This window comes from Monopterus albus, unplaced genomic scaffold, assembly GCF_001952655.1.
Source record: "Monopterus albus unplaced genomic scaffold, M_albus_1.0 scaffold485.1, whole genome shotgun sequence".
NCBI classification, from domain to species: domain Eukaryota; kingdom Metazoa; phylum Chordata; class Actinopteri; order Synbranchiformes; family Synbranchidae; genus Monopterus; species Monopterus albus.
This window is the reverse complement of record NW_018128365.1, coordinates 59,933-79,755: the sequence shown is the minus strand read 5'-3', so window position 1 is coordinate 79,755 and position 19,823 is coordinate 59,933. Positions and strand designations below refer to the sequence as shown.

At 41.0% G+C, this 19,823-nt stretch overlaps 2 protein-coding genes across 4 annotated transcripts; both read right to left on the bottom strand.

Annotated features, from left to right (window-relative positions):
* Nucleotides 1-8,680, bottom strand: cbx7b (chromobox homolog 7b). Its single transcript, XM_020587886.1, has 6 exons — nucleotides 8,205-8,680; nucleotides 5,596-5,639; nucleotides 5,091-5,156; nucleotides 4,650-4,716; nucleotides 4,210-4,564; nucleotides 1-3,766 (listed from the first exon to the last, which is right to left on the bottom strand). The coding sequence occupies exons 1-6, from the start codon at nucleotides 8,271-8,273 to the stop codon at nucleotides 3,564-3,566; spliced, it is 804 nt and encodes a 267-aa protein (XP_020443542.1). The 5' UTR covers nucleotides 8,274-8,680; the 3' UTR covers nucleotides 1-3,563.
* A 1,348-nt stretch (nucleotides 8,681-10,028) lies between these two features.
* Nucleotides 10,029-19,446, bottom strand: josd1 (Josephin domain containing 1). 3 transcript variants are annotated; one of them, XM_020587883.1, is made up of 6 exons: nucleotides 19,356-19,446; nucleotides 18,324-18,530; nucleotides 17,611-18,206; nucleotides 17,396-17,524; nucleotides 15,947-16,141; nucleotides 10,029-12,623 (listed from the first exon to the last, which is right to left on the bottom strand). In XM_020587883.1, the coding sequence occupies exons 3-6, from the start codon at nucleotides 17,967-17,969 to the stop codon at nucleotides 12,524-12,526; spliced, it is 783 nt and encodes a 260-aa protein (XP_020443539.1). In that variant the 5' UTR covers nucleotides 17,970-18,206; nucleotides 18,324-18,530; nucleotides 19,356-19,446; the 3' UTR covers nucleotides 10,029-12,523. The 3 variants fall into 3 exon arrangements, with proteins under 3 accessions (XP_020443539.1, XP_020443538.1, XP_020443537.1); XM_020587882.1 differs by lacking the exon at nucleotides 19,356-19,446 and adding an exon at nucleotides 19,037-19,200 and having other exon boundaries at nucleotides 18,324-18,587; XM_020587881.1 differs by lacking the exon at nucleotides 19,356-19,446 and adding an exon at nucleotides 19,037-19,200.
* Nucleotides 19,447-19,823: the final 377 nt, after the last annotated feature.

Sequence of the window (19,823 nt, the reverse complement as noted above, 5' to 3'; positions counted from 1 at the left end):
ACAGGAGCAACATTTATTATAGTATTACCACAGAAATGCTCTTACACAATGACACTTTGTAGACCAGAGCAAGCAATGTGTGGGCTCACAACACAAAGTGCACAGTTCAGTGGTGAATGAAATGTTAAATCCAGGGTGCTTGTTTTGTCATGTCAGTACATTTACAGTAGATCTGGCATCAGCTAAGTGGTTATCACAAACTGTATAAAAACTATTCAGTCATCTGCATGACAAATACACAGGTCTCTTTAAAGAATAAATATACATTCAAGTCAATGTAGAAAAATAACGACTAAAAAATATGTTTCTCCCTACTGAGCCCTCCATCGTAAAGCCTCCTCATATTTCAAGTCTTAATAATAATCAGTCAAATAAGCTGGGGCAGTAACTGTATGTGTGTAAAGGATTGAAGAGAGTCATTAGCCCTAAAAGCTCCACAGACAAAACAACAACAAAACAGTGCAACATCAGGCATTTCCATTCCCCGCAGCTTCAGTGTCACAGAGACAGTTTTCTGGATCATGAGACGCTGTGGAGAAACATGCACTTTAAATGTATGGGTTCTTATAATTTGCCAGTATTTTGGTAAAATAATTTGTAAAACTGATTAAATTTGTTTACTTATTATTTAGTAACCGATTCATGTATAGGTCTTGTTCACCCTGCATTAAAGACCAGATTGTTCTGTTTCTCATGTTTTAGCCTATTACCTACAAACAAGTTTTCATTATGTTATTATTACTGATATTTAAATCAATTCGGATTGCATTTCCTGACACTATTCTGTCATAATGGATAATTCAACATCTTTGACAATTCCATGAAAACTGAGCAAACGCCATCTATTGATGAAGATCACGGGATGTGACTGAAAGCTCCAGAACGGCCCCTAAATGGATGTCGTTTCCAAGATCAATAAGGAACCTGTACATAATTTTAATGCCATAAAGATATTGAATATCTTGAGATTTTTGACCCATCCCAGTGAACATTCACTTGCTTTTTGTTTTAGCCAAATGATAATGCAATGCTATAATGGCCCGATGGAAAACTCCTTGCCGGTGCATTCCAGTGCCTTTGGGAATTTCCGACATCTTAGACTTAGAGAAATGTCTCCTAATTGTTCTGGTCCATTATCTCTGAATATGTCTCCTTGCAATCCATGGTCAAGGGTTGTAAAGAGACATAAAAGTAAACAATTTTGTTTATCAAAATTTAAATTTTTCTCATTTACTACCTGGACCAACTAGAATAATTTCATCTTGTAAAGTAAGATTCTCTGGCTGAATGGTTTTGATTTGACTATACAACAATACCTCTTCTGAATGCGGCGCTCTACAGCAGTCACCTGCAAGTGGACTTTGCCAAACAGTACCCAAATACAGCTGCATTACTACATGACATTATCATTTGCTAACTGTTACCTGTGATGGGTTACCTATTTTAATTGATCAGTTTTATGATCAGTGTCTTCTTAAAAGGTCAGACTTCATGCTGTGTTTGAAAAGGTAACTGTCAGTCTTGTAAAAGACAGTATGTGCGAGTTGTAGTTAAATTGGCTAAACAGCTAGCAGAACTCATTGGCTTATAAACTTTTGAATATTGGCATAAATTATTGGGTATTAGGAACTTTTAAATTCATTTTAATATTGATATTCCCCTCAAAACTCTGTTGGTCCAACTCAACCAAGAGGCTTCTGCTGAACACACAGACCCTTATGAAGTAAATACAGTGGAATTCCACGATACATTCTATTTTCAAGTCTCATCTAATTTTGGTACAAGACTCCGTCATCGCTCAGTCTGGTTTTGATGAAGTGCTAAGTGGACAGAGAAGACTACACTGTCTGGCATGTAGGCTGGTCAAATTGTCTCTCAGACTTTGAAACGCATTCAAGACTTAGCCACATGTTGTACGGTAGTAACAGACTATGTGTTTATAGATTACAGGTACATGTTAGGACGGGATTGACGACTACACCCCTTACTGTATGTTGGAGTATGTACAATATGTTTGAGTCCAGTCGTGAATAGTTAGCTTGATGCGGAAGAAAGACAGTAACAGTTGCCATATTTACATGCACAGACTCTTCCTCGTCTTCACAGGATTACTGATTTTACCTTGTTTTACTTCACCAAATGAAAATGTCATAACTCTGTAGTATTACTGTCTGTACTCATTCAGAGGTGGAATGTCCATTTGCTCAAGTAATTCTATAAGTAATCCTCTACTTTTTCCATTTTTGTGCTACGTTTGTGGCTTTTATACTCTTAACCCGCTACATTTATCTGATGACTGTATTTATTTGAAGAAAGGATTGATCTGAATCTCTTAAGAGCCCACCTCATAAAATCAAAGTAGATAAGGAGATAAGATGATAAGTTTTGTGCATGAGGCCCATTCTCTTTATAGATGTCCTGTGGAGTTTTTGACCACTAGTTGTGCTATAGAGCAATGTCCTGATGAGTGGGCTTACACACTTCTATGATACATGTTCATGCACATGTATGATACAGGTCTCACCAATGTGCCAGTGAAATCTGGAGAAGACAACTGCAGACTACAAACATGGATGTAAACAATACAGGGTTCAAATTATTAAAATCTCTGTGATGTTTCTGAAGACGGGAAAACATTCAACGTGCTTGTTAGGTCTCAGGAATACACAAAGCGTTGTGGTGACTAACAATGAATGTAAATGTAACTGTCGAAACGAAACTATATATGGTACCTTAAAAGTGGAACATCTAAGACCCTTGATAAAAAAAGATAATAATATACTTGTATCGACACAATTGAACCAATACCAACAACTCAAAGATTCCTTAGGTAGGTGTGAGATTTCTGGCCTCAAAAACTCACTTTAAGAGAATTACATGTCATTCTGCTGTCTGACCTAGTCCCATTTTCAGCAAGCACAAGTTCTCCTAACTGGAGCTTCTTTCCTTAGGCTAAGTCTGCACCTCCAAAATCTGCCTAAACCTGGCAGCCATATACGGACCACATGGCAGTGATTACATCTGAGCCACAATCAGTCTGGCTACATGGGTCACATATTGTTATATAAACAAACAAAAAAAAACTTAAACTGAATTATTATTCCATATTTTAGCACGGTGATATACATTATTACCTCTTCACTAGAGGTTTCTATTGGATTGCTGCTCTATTAGCTAACTTACCCCTCTCTGTGGAGAAAATGCTATGTCGGCTAAGCAGAGACCACAGTTAGCTGTTCATATTTTTGCATTTCCTTGGTCAATAACAGAAGCCACTACCAGTTGCAGGTATTTAATGCCCCTTTAATTTAAGGCAACTCAGTCTGCACATATCAAAGGTGAACACCTCAGCCTAAATACAACATGAACTGGAATTCTGCTTATGTCCAGGTGACTCTGTGCATGTAAAGACTGACCTGTAGTAGCTGACAAGGGGGGAGAGCAGAATGATAATTTGCAGAGAGGGAACACGCCGCCCCTGATCCTCAAACACCATTCACAAAAGGTGGTTAAGCTCCCTCCCACAGTGTCCTCCCCACCAACCTAGACCAACTTCAGTGTGTTCAGACCTCCAGGCCCCAGCCTCTAAAGAAGCCTTTGGCCACTCTTGACTCTCGGAAAGTCACTGTGAGGGAGTTGAGGGTTATGTCTGTGACTGTCACCTCTCCCGGACTAAAGATAGGTCTCCACATGTTGTCCGGCTTCTCTGACGCAGTGACTTCATCTGGAATAATAGTGGAGCTCCACTTGTCTGTCCTCTTCTGTCCTGGATGAGGCAAAAAGGCAGAAGGCGAAAAGGGGAAAGATGCAGTCGGACAGTGATTGCATCAAGCCTATCACCCGTGTATTGTTATTAACTCTGTATTTATTTATTTATTTGTTAAACATGCAGTGTCAAGCACATTACTAGACACAGTTTGACTCAAAGCTGGTCTCAGCAGTTGGCACTTCACTATAGTGGTGCATTCATCTTTTTAAATGAGAGACTCTCAAAGATCTGCTGCCTTATATTTACAGTACATGCACAATAAGACACCAAATAACATCTCTTTAATGACCTCTGAATGGAGAACGTTTAATGTTTTTTGGTTGTGTGCCCAATAGAGAGAAAGCCTGTGTGATGATGTGCCTATGAGGAGGTGCACAAAGAGTCAAGTTAAGTGGGTCACACTGATGATGGTCCACTGGCTGACTGACTGACACACTTACCATTAGGAATGCCTACGCTCTTCTCTGCAGTGTCCTTCTGAGCCACCTCCATCTCCTCCTCCTCATCCCCATTGTCCTCCACCTCTTCTTCTTCTTCTTCTCCTCGGCCTTCCCAGTCCTCCTGACCAGGGCTTGGAGGGTTTGAGTCAAAGCACCTGAACTGTGACCTTCTGGATTTGCTTCTGAGATGTGTCATCTGTGGTTGGGGTCCCTGTCTGCAGGAGCTGTAGGGCTCATCCTCATCCTCATCCTCATCCTCGGGTACTAGGGACCGTGTCATGGAGAGACGCAGGTGAGGCGGAGGCTTCTCTGGAGGCTTGTGAGCGCTACGGAGATCCATGGTGTAGACAGTATTCTGAATCAAAGCATAAAAGTGTTCATTCAAATAACTGAGAAAAGAATACATTGGCTTCAACTTTTTATTGAACTCAAAATTTTACCTGCAGGAGGAGTCTTTTGGCTTTGGATCCTTTTCTCCTGTGACCCAGAGCTCGGTCCCTCTGCTCCCTAAACAAACCAAAAACACAATTAAAACCAGCAAAATGTCATCTACAAATATCATTTCTGTTTACTTTGATCCACTGTGAATTAGAGAAGTCCTGCACTCTGGCACACTTAAAAATGTAGTCAGATGTGTATCTGATCATCTTTTGTTTTGCCATATCCAATTACAATACAACAACCCAGGACATATGCTAATGCCAGCTGGAAAGAGAAGGACTTCAATCTCAGTCTTGATCTGCTGAGTCACAGTGTCATTAGAGGAAAATTGATTTAGTCTGCACATTCTTTCTCCACTATGTGTCAAACCTTCCTGGTTCTTTCCATGATCAGGCAACCGTTTTCATCAGGCAAGTATTAAATGTTAAGTGGAACCTTACTTCTCTTCATAGGCCTGCACCAAGCGCCGGTCCAGAATGTGCTCCTCAGGTTCCCAGGTGCTGTATCTGTAATAGGTTATAAGGAAATATATAAAAGCCTCCTTTAGTTTTCTATTAATTTCTGTCATTCATTTGTTATTACACTGAGTCTGCTAATTAAACCAGTCTGTCGATTAATGTAGAATTGTTTGACATTTTCCATTTAAAAAATAATTTTAAAACAGTTACTATGTGTTGGCTGAAAAAGGGCTCACACAATGGCTCCATCTTCTTCGGTTCCACTCAAACAGTAACTATGAGCTGAGCAAACGGGCAAAGTGGATGAAATCATCTACACAGAGTCAACCAGTCATTACTTTTCTCTGTATATGTCATGCTGTGTATCTTTGTTAATGAGCATATATTTTTATATGGACCTGGTACTTTCTGTGCCTATGTATGATGATGCACATTTGCAAGTTTCATATCATCCATTCATCTCACCGATTAAAGCTTACATACTTACTTTGGAGGCCATCCTTTCCACTTCAACAGATACTCCACATTCCCCTGCAGAGATATCAAGTTTAAGAGCATCAGCCAGAAGTTAATTTAATAAATTAAGTCATGGAATATACTGTGGCCTGTTCCACACACATTCTAATAAAACCTTCATACGTCACCTGATGTCTCAGACTCTACATGTCTGTTTTGATTAAACATGAAGGAATACATTTCTTTGCACTACATTCCACTTTTAAAAAGGTTTATGCTGACTGAACCATGCTACAATCAAGGTCACAACTTTAACTTCAGATCTGACATCTCATTGTAAATCTACTGGATTGCATTTTACCAGTTTACTCATTGTCAAAATGGAGTTCACTCATCTGCTGAGGCGGATGCAAATCTTTATGAACTTTACATGTATGTTGCACAACACATAGCCTATAAGCCACTGAATCAAACTGTATACATTATATAACAACAGGAGAAATCAGGGACAGTGACATTTTCCAGCACCTTTCATCTATGTATAGGGTGATTCTGCATGCCTTCAGACAATATCTATAAATAACAGATGATGTAAAATGCTCTGTATGATTACCATTTACAAGCCATGCCACTCAGAATGAGTCATCCTCCAGGGGTGTTGCTAGACATAAAGCTCTACTGGGGCACAGGGCCCCCATTACTCAAATCACCCAATCATTTTTCTTAAATGTTTACTGCATGAATGAAATGTGCTATAGACTGTGCTATATGACCTCCCCTTGCTTAGCCCAGTGTTCCACTGCCATACTGCTGCTACTGACACTGAAACAACTACTGGTAAAGGTAAAAACGCAGAGATATTAATCCTTGTGAAAATAATTATTTCAACGTACATTAAGAACATTCAACATGCTTTTATGGCATGAAAGTCTGGTCCTGCATTGCACACGTCTTTCCATTCTTCTGCATTTCACAATAATATAATTTGATTGTCGGGCAGCCCCAGTTTGATTTGTTAGGTTTAAACTTTCACAACATGTTAATCTATCAACAAATCAATGTAGACAAACACAATCTAATCTTTTTTTGTAACCGATAAAGCCAAATAACACTGATGCTCCATGTAGTGTACTGATAAATCATGTTTTAAGAGTAGTCCAACTAGCTACCGATGCTCCATGTAGTGTACTGATAAATCGCGTTTTAAGAGTAGTCCAACTAGCTAAATAAACTAATGTTACTTTGTTTACCAACTACAGCCAGGTCTTCCTTCTCTTATCCTTATCTCTCTGAACTTCCTCCCTGTCTCAGCCTCCTCAAAACATTTTTCTTATGTCCAAGGAGTCAATAATGTTTGAGTGAGAATAAGATCATCAGTATTATTCAAAAACTTAATTTAGTCCCTGTCACATACCTCAGTCCATTCCTTTCTTTTGTTTTGCATGTCAATACATGGATTGCTGTGTGCATGCTGCAGTGCACCAGCTGCCACGTGCATGATATGCGCACGGTGGTGTAGGTGCCCTGATCACTGTGCTTGAGCTTGTATTTTGCTTTGACATTCTGGATTAGAACAACAAATCAATTTTTTTCTCCATTATTATCAGTCTAAATTAATCCACTACTCAATATAGGAGCCTGTTAAAACTTGAGCTTGTGATTTTACTGGAGCACAGCAGATCAATACTGGGGCGCATGTCCCAGTAAAAGGAATCTAACAACACCTATGTCATCCTCTGTGACATCATCCACTAATCATGTCTAAACTCTCAAAGGTGACACCACCACTTTTCATTGTGGTTTCCTTTTACTCACTCACTTCACCTAATATAGTAAAAAAAAAATGGACATGCATTTTTAGCAAGGCCTGCTTTCTTAACTGTGGATTAAATGCATCAAAATGTAGCCTACATAATTTCCATAATATCCATCCTTCAAGTGTGTGTTGTAACAGATAAAATTTGCTTTTATTTGAGCATTTTCATTCTGGGCATAAACTCTTGGCTGTCTTATACTACTTAAAAAAGTCATAAGTGTAAAGTGTTGATTGACAGAAAATGCATCCAACCGGTATAATGATAAATATGCCCTACCTTTGTATCTGTGCTTATAGCTTAGCCTAGAGTTAGAGTTTTGTTTATCATTTAAATCATTATTTTGTCAACCCTTGTGCCAAAACAACCAATTAATATTAAATTGTTCACACATGGGTACCACCAGGAAACAGAGGTTTCAAGGGGCCCTTCCACGTTTAGGGCGCCTTTCCTTCCAGCTACGCACCTGCATCTGTCAACACCATATGGTGTTTTAGACCCAAACACAATTAGCAAGCAAACAGGCCCCAAGCGAAGGCGTTTGGTAGATACCGTGTACTCCTCCACATACAAACATCTGACATGTTAAGCTGCAGCACAATGACAACAAACTCCACGTTAGATCAGGGACAACCTCCTTTAACCCGCCCCCTTTTATAAAGCCTGTATTTAGATAACCAGATTAGTCGCGCAGCTCTGTTCATCTAATCTCTCAAGCTTTCATTAGCATTCAAAGTAGCATCCTCTCCTCCCCAAAAATGTCTCTTTCAATTGGTGACAGCGTCCCGCTCTTAAGCACGCTGATAAATGTTTCTTAACCCGTTACCTTTCTAACTCTTTTCTTCACGATTGATTCCACAGCAAACACTTGCTCTCCAATCGCTGACAGCTCCATCTCCGCGCACGCCGCCGTCCGCTGGGTTTTAACTGTCAAAGTACCGTCCTTCTCCTACACAAACTAAGCTAACGGTAACTGTTTACAACAAACGAGCCCTCGGCTGTGTCCTCTCACTCAGTCTCTTCTTCCGGACAGTTTAAAGGCCCATTTGTGCGGAGCGACTTCCTTGTGCTGGGTCTTTCTGTGCGTCCAGTGACTTTACAAAATCTGCGACACATCTGCACACCGCTTAGCGCGTCTCCGAGAGCGCGCTCCTACGGTGAGTCCGCGCGCGCCACTACCTCCCTCATCATACCCATCGTTCATAGGGTAGGATGGGTATGGATGGATAACAAACAGCGATGGAAGAAGTAGGCCCTATTCGCACCCATCACCAGAGAAGGACTACAGGTAACAGCACTGCAGTTGTCTGGTACAGGAGGACAAGTCAGGCGTTCAAAATCCGACCGAGTATTATTAACAAAATGTACCTAAAGTAGGCTAAGTATTTATTCTACAAGCAAGATAATTATTTGTAGTAGGTTTGTATCTTTTTGTGGTTGTTTTCTGTCCCTTTGAAGTTGGTTTGCATCTGTTATGCTATTTTTTACTTGGGGTTCCCTGACTAGCGGCTAAGGTTCGGGTTCGAGTCAGGGTTGCGTCAGGAAGGGCATCCGGCGTAAAACACGTGCCAAATGTCAACAAGCCCCTAACGGGAAAAAGCCGAAAGTGACATTCATGTTATTTTTTTATTTGTTTTGGAACCCTTCATAGTTATTTTGCACCAATGTTTATATTTTTGTATGGGCTATCTATTTGACTTTTAATGGGTTTGCTTCTCCCTGTAGTTTTGTGTCTCTTTTTGTCACTTGGCATATTTTTGTAGTCATTCTGCTTTTTTTTGGCTCTTTTCTATCTCTTCTGAGTCACTTTGTCTTTTTTTAAGGCTTTCTATCTCTTCATAGCTGTTTAGCATCTATATTTCCCCCATTTTCTGGCATTTTGTAGTCATTTGATGTTCCAACAGAAAGGTTAACATTCCCTTCCTTTCTGGGGCCCCAGACTGCTTCAGCCTCTGGGCCTGTGCCCAGTAGGCCCGTTCAGTATCCATCCATGTAAGTAGACCTTTTCATTATGTTGAATGGAATCTGTGACTGATATTGTATATAGCATTATAAAATTGGCAATACTGATGGCATAAATTAAAAAGGCTAGTTAGGTCCAGTGGTTTCAAACCTAAGGGTGGAGCATCTCGTGAGGGTCACAAGATAAATCTGAGGGGTCATGAGATGAAAAATGAAAATGTAAAAAAGATGAAATAAAAAAACAATCATTTTGGATGAGACATTCTTATCTTTCCTTTTGGGTAAAAGATTCAGTATTTTACATCCTAATTATTCAAATGAAACATCTGTAAAGCTCAGAAGGGACATTACTTTGTTGTAACTGCAAACAATTTAGACCACACACCTAAAAGGCTGGAATCCAGTGGTGTAATCCAAGCTGAGCTTTTGATATGTTTTAATGTATATGTTTACTTTGAACAGCAGTAACTGCAGAGTCCAAAGAAATTATTTAAGTAAAAAGTACTGTATTTTGCTCTGAAATGTAAGGAAGCTGGGATAATATAAAGTAGCATAACATGAAAATACTCAAAACACAAGCACCTCAAAATTTAATTAAAGTACAGCACTTGAATAGATGTACTTATTTACTTTCTACCACTGACCAAAATATCCCTAAAATGGCTGGGAAGAGACTTTCTACTTAACCCAATGACAACTGTTTTAATACACTCACACTGTAGCTTATACATAAAGTGCCATTATATGCTTTTTATTTTCTATGCCAAAAATATATATACATAAAAAAACATAGTGACAATAAGGATTCTTTAAGTAGGAAGGGCTGAATGAATTGTCATGGCAAAAAAGCAATTTTTGAATGGTGATTGTGAGACACTAGTCACAATGTGACTGGGTCCAAAAGTCTCAGCAAATGAGTGACAACCTCTGATGTTTCAGTGCAGGTCCACTGGGCTGGAACTGTAGAGCCTCTTTCCAGAAAAATACATGCACTTTTACAAATCGTGATCTTGTGTTTATTTAAAAAAAAAAAAAAAATCACACATTTCAAACAATTGTAAATAAAATAAAGTCCTGTGCTGCAAAAGTGACAGCATCATTAGCAATTAGCTACTCTGTATATTGGCTGAGCATCAGCTGTTTCCCCTCTAAATTTACAATATATAGGTGCTTTGGAATAAATCTTATGAAATGACATCAAACTGCACAGCCCCTCGCAATCTCCATAGCAATAGGTATATTTTTAAGTAAACACGTTAAGGCCAATATTGTCAATAACAGACAATACATTTATAGTAGTTTTTCTTAAGCTGATGCATCTGAATGCTACAATCTGTTATAAAGGACCATTTCACAGTAACCAACTATTACCCACCTCTGGCTGGACATGTGCTCACCACCTAACCCAGCAACTTTCACAACTTCTTTCTCTAGATTTTTCTCTACTTGCACTGCTCCTTCCTTTCATGTTTCTCAATCTGACAACTTCCCTTAACACAAACCACGACCAAAACCCCTCCTCAGACTGAAACCAAACACATCATAGGTTACTGCGGACTGTAGAAGACTTGGTGGGGAAAACTGTGACATCCTCTCAGAGCCGTGTTTGGCAGGTTTGACAAGAGATATTTAAGAGAAGAGCCCTGCATCAACTGAGCTCCTGTGCTACACAGGGCTGCTGTGGTAGTGACCCTTAGAACCAGTCTGAAGACAAAACAAAAACAAAGAAACACAACTGTGTATCCCTGTTTTGCCCCTGTGCAAAAAATTGTAACTCTAAGCAAACAAGATAGCATTACTTTGTCGATGAAGTTTTGTAACGACAGCTTGATCAAAATTTGAAGTCCATCTACTTTCTTGTTACACAGTCCTCATCAGCACATTAAGTTTCCTCAGTTGCCATGGAACTGTAAATGATGAAGATGCTGGTAAGCAGCGCTGCAGCTACCAGATGTGTTCTGATTAATCTACCAGTTCCTTTCTTAAGTGCTCTGCAAATAAACTGCCAGAAAACTGAAAAGTCCATCAGTTTCCCAATGATGTATTAAAATTAAAATTGCTTGTTTTGTCTGATTAAAAATGCAAACTCCACAGATATTCAGATTTCTGAAGAAGCTGGAACCAGCGAAATGTTTGCCATTTTTGTTAGGAAAATGACTTTTATTAGTTTAACCAAACTGCTGTAGATCGATCAACAAACCGATTGACTATCTTAGCACTACTAAAAAGTCTGAATATTAACATTTCCATGAAAACTGAGCCAACTCAATCTGCTGATGTCATCAAAAGCTCTAGAACAAGGTTTGTAAGTAGGCCTTGAGTTGAGACTGGTTTGTCATAAGCTTTTTCCAAATTTAAAGTCATGCTATAACTGCACGTGGAAATACAACGTGTAGCAAATTTATGTGATAAAAGTAGCCTTTTGAATATGAACAATCAAAAAGCTGAATGAATGCTGTTGTTACTTGTTCCACTAGAGGGAACGCTTGGCCTAGATGTTGCATTACTTTGTTGCCATATGAAACTGTTGTGCCAGGACAGCCTCTGTCTGTACAGTATAGGCTCAGTCTGTGCGAGAGGTTTGTGGAAAGTGTGTGAAACACAAAGTTGGTAACGTGAGACATCACTGACATGAAAAAGGTATAAAGAGAGATGCAGTCTCAATGAGGCAAGGAAGGGCACACTTTGGTGAAAGTGAAGGACGGAGGATATGGCGACAGATTCACGACATGAAACACGAAGATCAGTGAACATCATGACTGAAGCACGGAGAATCTCTCAGAGAAACAGGCAGATAAACAGCCTTTTTCATAAAGCCTGAACTCTCATAACTTTGAAAACTTCAACAATAAAAAGAAGAAAAAAATCAACAGAAAATTGACACTGAAAAATAGTAAGCATATATAAAACACAAGTGTAGCAGAAACAGAATTACTTTTCATGTCTTCACTGTGTTGAGTAAAGGACTGTGATTCTTTGATTCTCCCTGTAAAGTGTTTACTTTCTTCATTGCTTTGCATCTTATCAGATAAGAGTCCAGCAATGGCTGTGTAAACAAAACCAAAAAATACTTCTGCAAATGCGCATTCGCTTAATTGGTTGTGCATGATTCTGCTTCCTCTCCCATTCATTCTGTGATTGGCCCATTTGCCCAGCTGGAGCTGTCATTGGCTGGTTAAAGCCTTAGCTGTCAGAACGCCATGTCTGGTGTGCTTCCACTTCCTCTGAGACGACCAAAAGGAGTTCACAGTTTTTCCCTCGCAGCTGCTGGTGGAGAAACTTCCTGGTTTTGGTCAAATCAAAAACAAACAGGACAGCCACAGTTATGATAATGAAAACACCCATTTGAATTACCAAGTAAAAGAACAGTCAGAATTTAAAATGGTTAGACCTGCTTTAAAGCAAGAGGGGGATGGCAGTGGAATAAGCATTGACACATTATCATCTCATGAAGTTGGTAATAACCAACAGTAGCTTAACTAAATATCCAGCAGATAGGTAGCTACATTATAATTCATGTGGAGTCATGTTTCAGTACACCTGATGAATGACAAAGTCCAATATTCACTCTCCTTTCCACTCTGATTTTGGTCTCTATCAACTCAAATATCTGGCTCTTAAGCTGTTAAAAGCACTGCTACATATGTTCACGAGATGGCAGCTAACTTCTTGTGTCTGCAATTAAACCCTGGCCCTGTAGCATCAGTTATCAGAGCTGTTTGGTAACAAATACAATAAAAGTAACTCTCAAAGCAACCAACGCCACAACAGCATCAAACCAACCTGCTCTGCAAAGACAGATTCAAATGAACGCCACTAAATAAGGATATCCTGTCCCTGAACACACTCTATCCCACAAAGTGATTCACATGACAAACCGAACCAATCAGCTGATTCGCATGACGTCCGACGCACGCAACCACTTCAAACGTCACTAGTCCCGTGCCCAAACCACGCCTCGGCACATTGGTTCGATACAATTGCTTCATGAGCTACCGCGCATGTGTTGGAGCCTCAGGTGTCATAGGGCCATCACTACAGGTCGCCGGTCTATCACAGGGCCGACGTAGACAAACCACCACACACACACACACACACACACACACACACACACACACACACACACACACACACACACACACTCACACACTCACTCACTCACTCACTCCTAGGGGCAAATTAGAGTCGCCAATTAACCTAAGGTGCATGTCTTTGGACTGTGGGAGGAAGCCGGAGAGAACCCATGCAGGCACAGGGAGAACAAGCAAAAGTTTGGTTCTTGTGCCACAAGGTAGAACGGCTACACTGACTACTCTATTTGAGTCAACAGAGTTTAGCTCCTTTTTTTTTTTAACTCTCAGTGATGCCGCACTAAAGAAATACAGTGGGGCAAATAAGTATTTGATACACCGCCGAGTTTCCAAGTTTTCCCCACTTACAGAGAATAGAGACATCTGTAATTTTCATCGTAGGTACACCTCAACTGTGAGAGACAGAATCTACAAAGAAATTCCAGTAAATCACATTGTTAGATTTTTAAATAATTTATTTCCATTTTATTGCATGAAATAAGTATCTGATCACCTACCAACCAGCAAGAATTTGGCTCTCACAGACCTGTTAGTTTGTCTTTAAGAAGCCCTCCTATCTAGTCCGTCCGAATCTCATTCATACTACCAGGCTTCATACTATACAGTACCTACTGTTTTAACGGTCAGTAAGTAGGTACCTTATCTCTTTCAGTACGTACTGTCACAGTATGCGGTTTTGGACGCAGCCCAACTTCTCCACTATGGGCAAGACCAAAGTACCCCAAATTGTAGACCTGCACAAGGCTGGGATGGGCTACAGGACAATAGGCGAACAGCTTGGTGAGAAGGCAACAACTGTTGGCGCAATTATTAGACAATGGAAGAAATTCAAGATGACTGTCAATCTCCCTCGGACTGGGGCTCCATGCAAGATCTCACCTCGTGGAGTATCAGTGATCCTGAGAAAGGTGAGGCATCAGCCTAGAACTACACGGGAGGACCTGGTCAATGACCTGAAGAGAGCTGGGACCGCAGTCTCAACGGTTACCATTAGTAACACACTACACCGTCATGGCTTAAAATCCTGCAGCGCACGCAAAGTCCCTCTGCTCAAGCCAGCACATGTCCAGGCCCGTCTGAAGTTTGCCAAAGACCATCTGGATGATCCAGAGGAGGCATGGGAGAAGGTCATGTGATCAGATGAGACCAAAATAGAACTTTTTGGTATAAACTCCACTCGCTGTGTTTGGAGGAAGAAGAAGGATGAGTACAACCCCAAGAACACCATCCCAACCGTGAAGCATGGGGGTGGAAACATCATGCTTTGGGAGTGCTATTCTGCAAAGAGGACAGGACGACGGCACTGTATTGAGGAGAGGATGGATGGGTCCATGTATTGTGAGATTTTGGGCAACAACTTCCTTCCCTCAGTAAGAGTATTGAAGATGGGTCGTGGCTGGGTCTTCCAGTATGACAATGACCCCAAACACACAGCCAGGGCAACTAAGCAGTGGCTCCGTAAGAAGCATTTCAAGGTCCTGGAGTGGCCTAGCCAGTCTCCAGACCTGAACCCAATAGAAAATCTGTGGAGGGAGCTGAAACTCTGTGTTGCCCAGTGACAGTCCTAAAACCTGAAAGATCTGGAGATCTGTATGGAGTGGGCCAAAATCCCTGCTGCAGTGTGTGCAAACCTGCTCAAGAACTACAGGAAATGTCTGACCTCTGTAATTGTAAACAAAGGTTTCGGTACCAAATATTAAGTTCTATTTATATTGTATCAAATACTTATTTCATGCAATAAAATGGAAATAAATTATTTAAAAATCTAACAATGTGGTTTTCTGGAATTATTTTGTAGATTCTGTCTCTCACAGTTGAGGTGTACCTACGATGAAAATTACAGATCTGTCCATTCTTTGTAAGTGGGAAAACTTGGAAACTCGGCGGTGTATCAAATACTTATTATACAAATACTTATCTAATAACGGGGGAACTGGGAGACTGGGTTATTAGCTGTAGGCTAACCTTCAGCACTAAGTTAGGCTGCTACCAGGGAGTCAAATGTAATACTCCAACAGCAATACTCGTATAAATAATGTTCAATTCTTATATCATGGAAAGAAACTCCAGGGTCCAGCTGACATTCAAAAACTGTGCACTCTGGCAAATTTGCTGTCAACAGATAAAAGTAACCCTAACCCTAAACCAACAGACTGCAGCCACAAGATAATCTGAACTGCTTTTCTTTGCTGTGTTACCAGAGCTTTCGCAATTTGCACAGCAATATTAATCTATTATTAAACCAAACTCAATACTTCCTGCAGCTGCAAAACAAAACCTACCAGCAGTGAAGCGATTCAGTGTCTTTACTTTGACAGAGCTACAGAAGGTGTAGTCACACAGTCACAGAAGTTTTTAACAGACTCAATAGCAAATCTATAACTTTTTCAATAATTGTAGATCAATCTTACTCTGGACCAAAGTGGTAAATACACAAAGAAACATAGCCACGACAAAACAACGCCGTCATGGTAAGCACACATCTCATAACATAAAAATGTCCCATTGCTCTCACCTGAGCTCATCTGGACTGCCAATGGGTTGAGGGCTACGCAGCTTGGAGTCCAAGTTGTAGTAGACCCCTCCCACCTCTCTGACTCCTATCCAGTGCTGGCGTTTGAGCGGCAGCCGGAGGGGCCCCCAGCGCAGGTTGGATGGGACATTGAGAATGAAGCCCGTCACGTTGGACAGCTCAATGCTACCCACATCCCTGGATGAAGAAGGGCAACATTTAATTTTTGTAAACTTCCCTTCTGTAGTTCTCATAAGTGGTAATAATCACAATGCCAGCATAACAGTCATAAAGTAGACATTAAATCAGATAACATTTCACAATATTGTTCCCAGTACACCAATAATAAAACAGAACATGCTATACATGTTGCTGTATCAACTACAGGACTATTCCTTTACTCAATGGAATTTCAGCTGTGATTAAGAACAGCACATTGTTGTTGTTGTTTTTTTTAAGGTTAAGGAAGCATTTCCAATCTACAGTACCTTTGACAAGGTTACTGTCTGGAAGCCGATTGTAAAATCATGACTTTCAGATTTTCCAGCAAGCACTTAAATGCACCAACATATACAGTATATAACGGATATATAAAAACGGTCTCAGGTCCCAGCTACATTACTAACACACTTGACCAAAAATAAATAAATAAAATAAATTCATCTTTAATTCTTATATCTTAGTAGGAAATATACAATAGGCTACATGCTATAGTTTAAATCACCATTGTGCACGAACCGTCAGCAGCACTGAGTAGCACTGTTGTTATTGCCAGTAGATTAAGATTAACTATGATTTTGTTCCTGTTTTAGTCAAGTCAAAAGCAACATGGCTTTTCTGATAACGTTAATGTAATACTGATAAAAGCAAGTCTGTGGCCGCTGTTGTTGTCAACACTCAGTCAAGACTGATAATGAGGGAAGAATGCTGATAAAACTGTCTTGTAGTCTTTGTCTAACTGATAGAACTGATGACTAATAAGCAATCATTCAAGGCCCCTGTGATTAATTCACTGAGGTGCAGTGGGAGACACAAGGAGCTACTACTTTTACCTTATATTTACATTCTAGGACATTCCTATGCTATAGATAGCAAGCCAGTTGGGCCATCCACTGTATAACTTGAGCAAATACAATGCAGATTATATCTGTCAAGTCACCAAGTATCTGCTCTTTGCTTGGGTGAGGATAGGATTCAGGGATGCTTTGTATTTAGGTCAGAGTGGAAAGGAGAAAAAAAAAGCAAATAAGATGAGGATAAATTGTTTTGCTTCTGGTTTAGGCTGTCCCTGACCCTCATACTGACCATTTAGGGAAAACAACTAGGACAGCAGTCAAAAGATATACTGCAGCTACAACATAAGCAGTTAGTGATAAAATGCACCATAAACACTTGATATGAACACGAGTCAGAACATAAGAAACTGCTGTTTTTGCTGCCAGCCCTACATACCTTCTTTTATCCCACCAAACTGCCTCAAACCCCCGGGTCTGCAGGGCTGCCATAATGACGTTGACATCATAGTTCCCATTTCCAAGCATGCTTTTCTTGTGAGGTGTCACCAGAGTACTGGGAGAAAGCCTGACGCAAGTTGACAAGAGAGATTAACAGATGATCCATTTTATGTAGACATGCCAAGTATTGGTATAGCCTGTACACCAGCTCACCTCTGGTATATCTCCTGCAAGGTGTCCCGACTGAAGGCTGTCCCATCCTGGAAGACATTGTTGAGTGCATGCAAGGCGCACAGCTCCCTCCGCTGCTTCTCATGGTAAATAGCTGGAGGTGTCAGACAGGACTGTGGAGGTGCTTGAGGGGTGAGGGAGGAAGAGGAGGATGAGAGATCCTGCTGTTGCGACTCCCTGGGATCCTTGCACCTCTTCTCCTCCACTGCAACCTCACCTCCTCCTCCTCCACCACCACCACCTTTCTGCTTGCTGATCTTCCAGGGCATGCAGCCCAGCTCCTGCAGGCTGCCTCGCCCCTTCCCCTTCCACTCACCAGCTGGATAAGGAGCACTTCCCATCCCTGGACTGCCGCCGCCGCCGCCGCCACCACCACCACTTCCTCCAGCTCTGACACTACCTCCACAACTACTACCTTCAGGATGCTACATTGGCATCATGACAACTATTGCCATAGCAACCTCTCAACTGCTTGGAAGAGAGAAGCTTGTGTGTCTCGTGTCTTGTGTGTACGGTGTAGAGGGAGATGAGAGTTTCAAGGTAAGTGAGACCTGTGGCTGAGTAACACTGCTGCTCTCCTGAAAGGACAGATGTGAAGAAAGGTCACCAGGAGGGAGAAGGTACAAACTGAGACTCAAGATGGGACTGCCAGCTAAAAAAACAAAAACAAAACAGGCACACACAAACAAACATACTCCAGATGCTCGCAACTGAAAGATTACTTCTCCAGCAGCACCACAGTTGTGTTGTCAGTCAAACTGTTGCTGGTTGCCCTCTGTGACTTTCCACTTCCTACATCATCTGTGTTTGCTTGTGCTAACATCTCTTCCACCCAGTCACCAAGCCCATAGCTTTGCAGTTCGTTCCATCACCTTACTGCTGACCGTGAAAGGTGACTACCACTGGAAGAGAAGAAACAATAGTTCAATGCTGAGCAGAGCAGGAATCCTGAAGAACACCTGAACAGAAAGACAGAAAGAAAACCAGCATGTTCATGATTAGCATTTGGACTCATCTTCATTAAAACAAGTTTTGCAGAGCACATTAAACAACACAGCCATGCTTATTATTGGTTGTGGTAGATAGCTGACACATTTTAAGATGTTACAATCTCCTCTTTGTCTGCAGACCCCAGAAAGAAGAAGGCAAACATTTCGAGTAGCTGGGACTGGATATAGAAAGCAGGCTGCTCAGTAAGCTAGCAAAACATGCCAACAGCCCCGTAAGTAGGAAGACATGCACAGACAGAGCGTATACAGCCGCGGTTATACTCTGAAGCCAAAAATGTACCTATGCAATTAATCCATAAGGGTAACGGATATCTACGTTAGTCCCGTGACTCCCGTGTCTACAGCAAACACAAGACCTTTACGCCTTATAACGTCGTTTTCTCTCAACGACCACTTACCTGGCTGTTTCCTGGCGGTGGTATAACCGCTGGATTATCGTAAACTGCTCTAAAATCTCAATAAACTCCCAGTTGTTTCCTTACAGACTGCTCTGTCCTTTGTCTTGACCACTTTTTTCCTGGTGTGTCTATCCGTCCGTGCACACATGCACATGCGCAGTAGCGTCTCCCTGGCTCCATGTTGCTGTCACCGCCTGCGTCAGCGGACAGTGGAGCAGTCTGTCCCCCGCCACTTCCAAAGGTACGTTTAAATAAACAAGGGCAGCGAGCGGCTTTGTAGAGTTAACTTTGGAAAACGTTGTATTTTCAGGCCACTTACCAACCATGAAGAGGATGACAGTGTAACAGGAAAACCTAAGTAGGCTCAGCCAAACATGCTATGATGCTGAATGATTGATTAAAGCACCTGTAACAAATGTTTTTATATCAACAGTCAATCACATGGCTCCATGTGACAGACGTTGCTAGAATTAAGGAACCCAGGGAGAATTACCACCTGACTTTGCAGTTCCCCTCAGCTTTGTGGAGATTTTCATTTCCTTTCAGCTTATTGCTTTGGTTTTTACATGCAACTCTAATGTTGTGATTCATTTCCACTGCTCTCATTATTCTTTAGCAGCAGGCAGCTGTGTTTGCTGAAGAGGCTTTAAAAAAAAAGAGAAAGCTGCCACTTGGCCATGTTTCTTTGTGTATTTACCACTTTGGTCCAGAGTAAGATTGATCTACAACTATTGAACAACTATATTATTCACTTTACTCTTAGTTCGTCTTTGGTTTGTGAACTCCT

Coding starts and splice junctions, on each gene's coding strand:
- cbx7b (XM_020587886.1), bottom strand. CDS start 8,273: ATGGAGCTGTCAGCGATTGGAGAGCAAGTGTTTGCTGTGGAATCAATC. Junction 5,157..5,595: donor TGGAAAGGATGGCCTCCAAA/GTAAGTATGTAA, acceptor AACCTATTACAG/ATACAGCACCTGGGAACCTG. Junction 4,717..5,090: donor GTGCAGGCCTATGAAGAGAA/GTAAGGTTCCAC, acceptor TGGTTTGTTTAG/GGAGCAGAGGGACCGAGCTC.
- josd1 (XM_020587883.1), bottom strand. CDS start 17,969: ATGGGAAGTGCTCCTTATCCAGCTGGTGAGTGGAAGGGGAAGGGGCGA. Junction 17,525..17,610: donor TTGCAGGAGATATACCAGAG/GTGAGCTGGTGT, acceptor AACTTGCGTCAG/GCTTTCTCCCAGTACTCTGG. Junction 16,142..17,395: donor GTTTGGTGGGATAAAAGAAG/GTATGTAGGGCT, acceptor TTCTTCATCCAG/GGATGTGGGTAGCATTGAGC.